The 9,640-nt window shown below is 48.9% G+C and overlaps 1 protein-coding gene across 1 annotated transcript; it reads left to right on the forward strand.

Moving 5' to 3' along the window:
* Nucleotides 1-3,171: 3,171 nt before the first annotated feature.
* On the forward strand, nucleotides 3,172-8,706 carry LOC114630969. Its single transcript, XM_028779288.1, is given in 2 exon segments — nucleotides 3,172-6,736; nucleotides 7,487-8,706. Coding segments are annotated over 2 exon segments (4,377 nt in total). The 3' UTR covers nucleotides 8,299-8,706.
* The last annotated feature ends 934 nt before the right edge of the window (nucleotides 8,707-9,640 follow it).

Below are 9,640 nucleotides of genomic sequence, written 5' to 3' on the forward strand. Positions count from 1 at the left end.
GTTTCTCAGCTCCTTCTGGGAAGATACAAGCAAAGCCTCATCCCATGATTAGCAGAGGGGCTGGTCCCTCCCAGGTGTTAGTAAAGGAATCCTTCCAGTAGACCAAGGGTAGAGGGGTAATACAGGGCAGCATGTTGCCCCTGTGCTTATAGAAGGAGATAGGCTTGTTTGTTAAAGTTAAAGATTAAGTGTAAATAAGACATCTGTTAATTTGTCCTGGGGCCTTAGTCCTTGGACCTCCTGTGTCCCCTTCTTTGTTTTTTGTTCTATGATTCCTTGTCCTTGGGGGGTTGTGAGGTATTTCCAGTGGGGTGGCCTATTCCCCTTTCTTTGTACAGGTTCTTTGTCTGTTTTTAAAGCAAAGGGCACACCCATCGTAACATAGTGGTTCCAAATTATATGCAGTTTCCAATCCATTACACCAATAAAGCAGTTAAGAGGATGTCAGGAAGCAGGGTTTGGCACAATGGTTCATGTCAAGAGATGTGGAGGAACTTTCTTGAGTAAAGAGAACATTATCTACTTGAAGGAGGTGTGGCCACACATCTCACACATTTTCTCAGATTTTATAAACTATACAGTTAAATGGGTGAGTTTATTTGCTTACAAATAATTATAAAACTTCCCAAATAAAACAACTGCCTGAAGTGTAAAAGGTGCCTTGTGAACCCCTTTGATGAAGTGTCCTTGACCCCAACACCATTGCCAAGGCAACTGTCATACATTCCCAGAATCCACTTGGCTCACCTCCCAAATTTACCTTTGAGAAGCTGGGTCACTATCCATATAAATAGACAGAGACCCTTGACCTTTCTCTCTCTCTTCTCCCTCTTCTCGCCATCAACTCTTTCTAATTTTTCTTTTTTAATTAAATCAAAATGGGGGAATGTTAGCATTCTGTCTAAACTCCACCCCCACAGTTACCTGGGAGCAGCTAGGTAGGCCTGGCCCACTGTAAATGGGACTGCTTGCCCCCTTCTCTCTTGATCCTCTCTTGGCTCTTGCTTCTCCCTGTCTGCTCATCCCTTTTCTCTTCTCTTCCCCCTATCTCCACATGCTCATGGCCAGCATCTACTCCTCTACTTCTCTCTCTCTCTCCCTCTCCCTCTCCCTCTCCCTCTCCCTCTCCCTCTCCCTCTCTCCCTTTCCCTCTCTCCCTCTCCCTCTCTCTCTCTCTCTCCCCCCCCGCCTCTCTCTGCTTCTTCTACCCTCTTAACACCCCTCCCCATGCCCTGAGTAAACTCTATTCTATACTATACCATTGTGTGGCTGGTCCCTCAGGGGGTAGAGATGACTAGGCATGGGCCTGCTGAGGCATCCTTTTCCCTATACCTCACCACACATCTCCACAGAACATATTCTATATCTGTTTATCTTTTTATAAACGCATCACTTGTTGCTGGCACAAATGGAAACCACACAGACTTACATTGGCAGCAAGAGCTCAAATGTGCTATGGCCCCAGTGGAAGAGTCTAGGACCAGTCCTCCTAGACGTTATCCTTCTCTAATTCCATCGGGTCCTGGATGGACTTGATCCCGAAGGTCATGCTTTCCTGTGGTGGATTTCAATGCAATGTATTATAAAGACTCTGCAAAGCCAGGATAACTTGCCCAGTGGGATAAGATGATGAGAGGCAAGGGTGTATAGGAGTCTCAGGATCCCTCAGACAAAAGAGCCAGTGTCTTAATGACAGGGAATAAATGTTTTAGGGGAACATAGTCAGTTTGGGCACAATTTGGCTCCTTTGAAACGGGATAATAGACATACCCAGACCTGCTTCACATAAAAAATTATTCCACCTACAACTTTGAGACAGAAATAGGTGAACAGATTTGCTAACCATCATACAAAATCTACAAATATAATAGGCAGAGACATTTTCAGTGATTTTCAAATTCAGTGACTGAAATGAGAACCCCTAGGTGCTATGTTTTGAAAGTATCGATGAATCATTTTTTCTATATTGAAATCTCCAGTGGGATATTAAGAGTTCAGCACATATAGGGATAATCTCTGTGTACTGTGTGGAAGCATCACCTGTCAATCAAGAGATAATGGCCTATTAGCAAAAGGAAAGAAGTAGAAAATGGGAGTTCTGGTAGAGAGATTGGACTCTCTGTGATAGTCAGGTTCAGGAAGATTCTCCACTGTAGAGTGAAAATTATAGATACTGGGTATATAGAATCCTTTTTTAGACATAAAATATTCTTTAGGCTTTCTTTGCGAAGACATGGAGGCATGAAGCAAGAATGTGGACAGACTAATTACAGGAACGGTCTGGAATGCAATTTAGTCAAGAGAAACCAAGCTGAGAAACATAGTGACAGGGCAAGGCCGAAGTGACAGGGCAAGGCCGAAGTGACAGGGTAGGACTACATTCTTGAGAAAGATAAGCGTACAGAGAGTTTTCACCTGATCCTAACTCATGTAGGTTGGGTTCCTTTGGAATGTTCCACTATTTTTATGTTATACCACCCTAGCAACCCCCTCACCCCCTCCTCATTTCCTTGGTTTGTGGTTTTTCCCTTTAAAACCCGTTCCAAACTGGCAGTCGGGGTCAATTCAGCTCCTGCGTGGGCATGCGAATTGACCGGCAGCTAGTTGTCACGCCCTAATAAATAACCTCGCAATTGCTCCGGTATATGGTGTCTCGAGTAGATTACTGGGTGGTCGCGACTTTCTGAGACTTGAGAGAGGGTCTCCCTTTTTGAGGAGGTCTACATTGGGGGCTCGTCCGGGATTTGCGACCACCCTGATCTCTGAGACCCCCACTGGGAGGTAAGGGCACCGCGGTTTTGTTTGTGCGTTTTGTGTGTCGATCCGTCTCGTTTGGAATTTTGGAAAGTGCACTTCTGTGGTTTGGCTTGGCAGCTGTTTCTGTCTCGTAAGAGACAGCAAACCTTTTGTCTCGGCAGGAGGCGAATGGGTGACCAGCAGACGTGCTAGGAGGGTTACCACTGCCACAACCTGGGAGACGTCCCAGGTGAGGAGGGACCCCAGGGACGCCTGGTGGGTGCCCGTCTGGAGGCCGGAGAGGACACGGTGGCCTGCTGGAGGAGGTTTGAGAGACCTCCTGGCCATCTGTTTTTCTGTATTGGTGTTGGCCTTCTTGGTTGAGACGGTTAGTGTAGTTGTTTTGTCTGTGTTTTGTGTTTCTTGTTGACAGTTATGGGACAGACTGTAGTGACTCCCTTAAGCCTGACTTTAGACCACTGGACAGAGGTGAAGGACAGAGGCAATGAGTTATCGGTTAACATCAGGAAGGGACGTTGGCAGACTTTCTGTGCCTCAGAGTGGCCAAAACTTGATGTGGGATGGCCACCTGAGGGGACTTTTGACGAGACTACTATTTCTGCAGTAAAAGCTACTATTTTTCAGGAAGGACCAGGGTCACATCCCGATCAACAGCCATACATCGTGGTTTGGCAGAACCTGATCCAGAATCCCCCTCCGTGGGTGAGACCATGGGTTAAGAGACAGCCAGGCTCCCGAGCCCTGGCTCTCTGCAGTTCCGGGCCTAAAACGCCCAAACCCAAACCAAAACCGGACTCGGAAACTAAAACTCCACCTAAGATCTATCCCGAGATAGAGGAGCCACCTGAGTGGCCGAGTCCGCCACTGCCCCCCCCTTATCACCAACCACCACAGGCTCCCCCGGCCTCGGCACCGAGTCCAGAACCACAGGGAGCAGCCGGGGCCGGGGGGCCGGCAACTGGCACTCGGAGCCGGAGAGGGTTGAGTCCGGAAGGACCCGACTCCACTGTTTCTCTACCTCTCCGAGCTATAGGTCCGGCACCTACCGAGCCGAATGCAGTCCAGTTCCTACAATACTGGCCCTTCTCTTCATCTGATCTGTTTAACTGGAAAGCTAATTATCCCCCTTTTTCAGAGAATCCTACATCCCTGATTGGACTGGTGGAGTCTATAATGTACTCACACCAGCCCACCTGGGATGATTGCAATCAGCTCCTCCAGACTCTCTTCACAGCTGAAGAGAAAGAGAGAGTTCTTCTGGAGGCCTGGAGAAACATCCAGAACGCTGCGGGACAACTTTTGCAGAATCTAACTCCAGCAGAGATTGATGAGGCTGTTCCCCTCACTCGGCCCCAATGGGACCACAACACAGCTGCAGGTAGGGAAAGGCTGTCCATCTACCGCCGGGCTCTGGTGTCAGGTCTCAGAGGGGCGGCGAGACGCCCCACCAATTTGGCTAAGGTAAGAGAGGTTATGCAGGAGCCAGAAGAAGCCCCCTCTGTTTTCTTGGAGCGCCTCATGGAGGCATATCGCAGATATACTCCTTTTGACCCCACCTCGGAGGGACAGAGGATGTCTGTAATTATGGCTTTTATTGGGCAGGCTGCTGCAGATATTAGAAAGAAGTTACAGCGTCTAGAGGGATTACAAGACCTCACAATCAGAGATGTGGTTAAGGAAGCAGAGAAGATCTATCATAAGAGGGAAACTCAGGAAGAAAAAGCAGAAAGAGAGAAAAGAGAAAGGAGTAAGGAGAAAGATGAGAGACAGAGAAGGCAGGAAAAGAATTTGACTAAGATTTTGGCCGCAGTTATAGATGAGGGAAGAAGACAGGGAAGAGGAGTTAGGCAGACAGGGAACTTGGGCGAGTATCGGAGGCAGGAGCCAAGGAGACCCAGAAGAGCCAGCCAAGCACTGGACAGAGACCAATGTGCCTATTGCAAGGAGAGAGGACATTGGGCCAGAGAGTGTCCCGCCAAGAAGGGACTTAAGGCTCTGACCCTAGGTAGCAATGAAGACTAGGGGGGTCAGGGCTTGGCCCCCCTCCCCGAGCCTAGGGTAACCCTGAAAGTGGAGGGGACCCCCATGGACTTTCTTGTCGACACGGGAGCAGAATTCTCAGTGCTCAAGAAACCCCTGGGGAAGTTGAGAAGTAAGCAAACCATAGTTATTGGAGCCACTGGACAGAACTCATATTCGTGGACCACCACGAGAACAGTAGACCTGGGAAAAGGACAGGTGTCTCACTCCTTCCTAGTGATACCTGAGTGTCCTACCCCTTTGTTGGGTAGGGACCTTTTAACTAAGTTAAAGGCACAAATAAGTTTCACCCCCCAGGGGCCAAAGGTGACATGGGACACTATCAAATCCCCAGTGTTAACACTCTCCCTGAAAACAGAAGATGAATATAGACTGTTTCAGTCTGACACTCAGGGACATCCTTCATCAGAATTGGAAATGGGACCCTGGTCCCTGTTTACTGAGGCCTGGGCAGAGACTGGGGGAATGGGGATGGCCAAGAATGTACCCCCGATAGTCATTGAGCTCAAAGCTGGTGCTTCTCCAATTGGGGTCAGGCAATACCCCATGAGCAAGGAAGCCAGAATGGGGATACGTCCCCACATTGAAAGACTATTACAACAGGGGATTTTAGTTCCCTGCAAATCTCCCTGGAATACACCTCTGTTGCCAGTAAAGAAACCAGGCACTGGAGATTACCGGCCGGTTCAAGATCTCCGAGAAGTTAACAAACGGGTACTAGATATCCACCCTACGGTACCCAACCCCTACAATTTGCTCAGCTCTCTGCCCCCGGACAGAACTTGGTATTCAGTTCTGGACCTTAAAGATGCTTTCTTTTGTTTGAGACTTCATTCCCAGAGTCAGCCCCTGTTTGCCTTTGAGTGGAGAGACCCAGAGAACGGTAAAGCAGGACAGCTGACCTGGACGAGACTTCCCCAGGGATTCAAGAACTCTCCCACTTTATTTGATGAGGCACTACACCGGGACTTGGCCCCTTTCAGGGCTAATAATCCTCAAGTGACTCTGTTACAATACGTAGATGACCTTTTATTGGCTGCTAAGGACCCCCAAGATTGTGAGAAAGGAACAGAACGTCTCCTGGCTGAGTTGGGTAAGTTGGGGTATCGGGCATCTATGAAGAAGGCCCAGCTATGTAAGACTGAAGTGACTTATTTGGGTTACACCTTGAGAGATGGACAACGCTGGCTGACTGAGGCCAGAAAGCAGACAGTTATGCAGATCCCAACCCCAACTACCCCTCGTCAGGTAAGAGAGTTTCTTGGGACCGCCGGGTTCTGTAGGCTGTGGATCCCAGGGTTCGCCACCTTGGCGGCACCTTTATACCCCCTGACTAAGGAGCAAGGGGAGTTTACCTGGACAATCGAACATCAGAAAGCCTTTGAGGCTTTGAAAAAGGCTTTATTAGAAGCCCCTGCTTTGGCTTTACCAGATCTAACTAAGCCTTTCACTCTCTATGTTGATGAGAGGAAGGGGGTGGCTAGAGGAGTTTTGACTCAAACCTTGGGTCCATGGAAACGTCCAGTGGCGTATCTCTCAAAGAAGCTAGACCCGGTAGCAAGTGGATGGCCTGTCTGTCTGCGGGCCATAGCAGCTACAGCTCTACTAGTGAAAGATGCTGATAAACTGACTTTGGGACAGAAATTATCAATAGTGGCCCCTCATGCTCTGGAAAGCATTGTCAGACAGCCTCCCGATCGCTGGATGACTAATGCCAGAATGACTCACTACCAGAGCCTCCTTCTCACCGAACGTATAACCTTTGCCCCGCCGGCTGTTCTGAACCCTGCCACCCTGCTGCCCGAGGCTGACAGCTCTGTGATTCACCAGTGTGAAGAAATACTGGCTGAAGAAACGTCCAACAGACCAGACCTGACTGACAAGCCCTGGCCAGGGGTGAAGACCTGGTTTACTGATGGGAGCAGCTTCGTGATTGAGGGTAAACGAAGGGCGGGAGCGGCGGTGGTGGATGGGAAAAGGACTGTGTGGGCCTCGGCCCTACCTGAAGGGACTTCAGCACAAAAAGCTGAACTGGTAGCCTTGACCCAGGCCTTGAAGATGGCAGAAGGACAAGGGGTGAATATTTTCACTGATAGCAGGTATGCATTTGCTACCGCTCATGTACATGGCGCCATCTATCGACGGAGAGGGCTATTAACTTCAGCAGGAAAAGAAATTAGAAACAAAGAAGAGATTTTGAGCCTCTTGGAGGCAATTCACCTTCCAAAGAAGGTAGCAATAGTTCATTGTTCTGGCCACCAAAAAGGGACAGACTATATTGCAAAAGGAAACCAAATGGCGGACCTGGAAGCAAAAAAAGCTGCCCAGGGACCCATGATTTTGACCATCAGAACCCAATCAAAGACTCCCAATCCCACTGAGGAACCAGGGACCAAGCCGGTCCTGTCTGAAGAAGAAAGCCTACAGTACCTATCTGGGATCCATCAGTGGACCCACTTGGGGCCTGAAAAGATGATGGAAATAGTGGCCCGGTCTCAGTATAAGATTCCAGGGTTGAAGAAACTAGCACACAAGCTAGTGCGAGAGTGCAAGGCTTGTGCTTTCACCAATGCCAGCCACCATCAGGAGGTAAAAGGAACTAGACTTCGAGGATATCGACCTGGTTCTTACTGGGAGGTCGATTTCACTGAAGTAAAACCTACCAGGTATGGTAACAAATATCTCTTAGTATTTATAGATACTTTTTCCGGATGGGTCGAGGCATTCCCAACCAAGAAGGAGACGGCTACTGTGGTGGCTAAGAAGATATTGGAAGAAATCCTACCCAGGTTTGGGGTACCAAGGGTGATTGGCTCAGACAATGGGCCTGCTTTCATCGCGCAAGTAAGTCAGGGACTGGCCAAACTATTGGGGTTCGATTGGAAATTACATTGTTCATATAGACCCCAGAGTTCAGGACAGGTAGAGAGGATGAATAGAACCCTAAAGGAGACCTTAACTAAATTGACTATAGAGACCGGCGGGGGTGATTGGACAGCCTTGCTCCCACTTGCCCTGTTCCGAGTCAGGAACACGCCCGGAGTCCTGGGACTTACTCCCTTTGAGATTTTATACGGTTCTCCACCTCCCATTTATCAGACCCTTGAGAGTACAACTCGCCCTGATGATGGTTATATTCCCCCTTTTCCTATTCTAGCCCGACTGAAAGCCTTAGAGACTGTGAAAAAGGAAATCTGGGGAACCATAAAGAACTCCTATGCTCCTAAAGAAGATCCAGTACCACACCAGTTCGAGGTCGGAGACACTGTCCTAGTAAGGAGACATCGGACGGGCAACCTTGAGCCACGGTGGAAAGGCCCGTACTTGGTCCTGCTGACAACCCCCACAGCAGTGAAGGTAGACGGCATCGCTGCGTGGATCCACGCCTCGCACGTGAAAAGAGCACCTCCGAACTCTCATCAAGATGAATGGACTTTGGAGCGGACTGGTAATCCTCTTAAGTTGCGCCTACGCCGTAGGCCCACAGATGATGGGGAATAATCCACACACTCCCCAAAAACTGACTTGGCAGGTCACCTCAATGACTGGAGAGGTAGTGTGGTCTGCCTCTAGGGTAGCCCCACCGTACACCTGGTGGCCCACTCTCACTCCCGATTTCTGCCAATTAGCAGCTGGATTAGACACCTGGGATATCCCTACCTCAGATCCTCAGAAGTTGCCCCTGGATGCAGGGCGGAGAATTTGCCCAGGAGGCAAATTTGGGTGCGGAGACCCGGAACGCAGATGTGAGCTAGGGAAATTAGATTTTTATGTCTGTCCCAGGGATGGTCGGGATCGAACAACAGCCCACCGTTGTGGAGACATAGGGAACTTATATTGTTCTGCTTGGGGCTGCGAAACAACAGGAGATGCTTACTGGAACCCCAGCTCCTCATGGGACTGGATTGTAGTACGTAAAAACTATGTCTCTCCAACAGAATGTTTTAAGTGGACTACAGAGAACCTGTGCAATTCAAGGTCCACCTGCATACCCTTAAATATAACTTTTACTGTCCAGGGACGGACCGGGGATACAGTACAGTGGTTAAAAGGGAGAACATGGGGCCTTAGATGGTATTTTCCAGATAGAATGATGAAGCTCGACTTGGGTGCTGCTTTCACCATTCAGTTGAAGATAGAGAGTCCACCTGCTCAGCCTATAGGCCCTAACAGAGTGTTACCAGAACAGAAACCCCTTGCGGTTGCCCCTGTGACCCCTTTAAGACCTTCAGAACTCAAACACCATACTGAGTACCCTCTGGGTACTCCTTTGACCTCTACTCCTTCTCTCCCAAGCACTGGACAGAGGCTGTTAAGTCTGATCCAAGGTGCTTTTACCATACTAAATGGGTCCCAACCCAATATGACTAAGTCCTGCTGGCTTTGCCTCTCTTCAGGGCCTCCTTATTATGAAGGCATCGCAACAACTGGGACCTTTAATAACACCACTAGTCATGATGCCTGTGTATGGAATAGTAAAAATAGACTTACCCTTACTGAAGTTTCAGGTCAAGGGGTTTGCTTGGGAAACCCTCCCGCTGCTCATACACATCTATGCAATGAGACTCTTAAGAGTCCAAAGACCTCTGTCAACAGATTTTTAGTGCCTGAAATTGATAAATGGTGGGCTTGTAGTTCTGGATTAACTCCATGCATCTCCACCTCTGTTTTTGATGAGACCAAAGACTATTGTATACTTGTTCAGCTAGTTCCTCGAGTCTATTATCACCCTGCAGATACTCTTGACCACGAGTTTGGATACCCTAGACGCTTCCGTAGAGAGCCCATTTCCTTAACCCTAGCTGTCATATTGGGGCTAGGAGTGGCTGCAGGTGTGGGCACA

The sequence above is a fragment of the Grammomys surdaster genome, unplaced genomic scaffold (assembly GCF_004785775.1).
Source record: "Grammomys surdaster isolate TR1022 unplaced genomic scaffold, NIH_TR_1.0 349, whole genome shotgun sequence".
Taxonomy (NCBI): Eukaryota; Metazoa; Chordata; class Mammalia; order Rodentia; family Muridae; genus Grammomys; species Grammomys surdaster.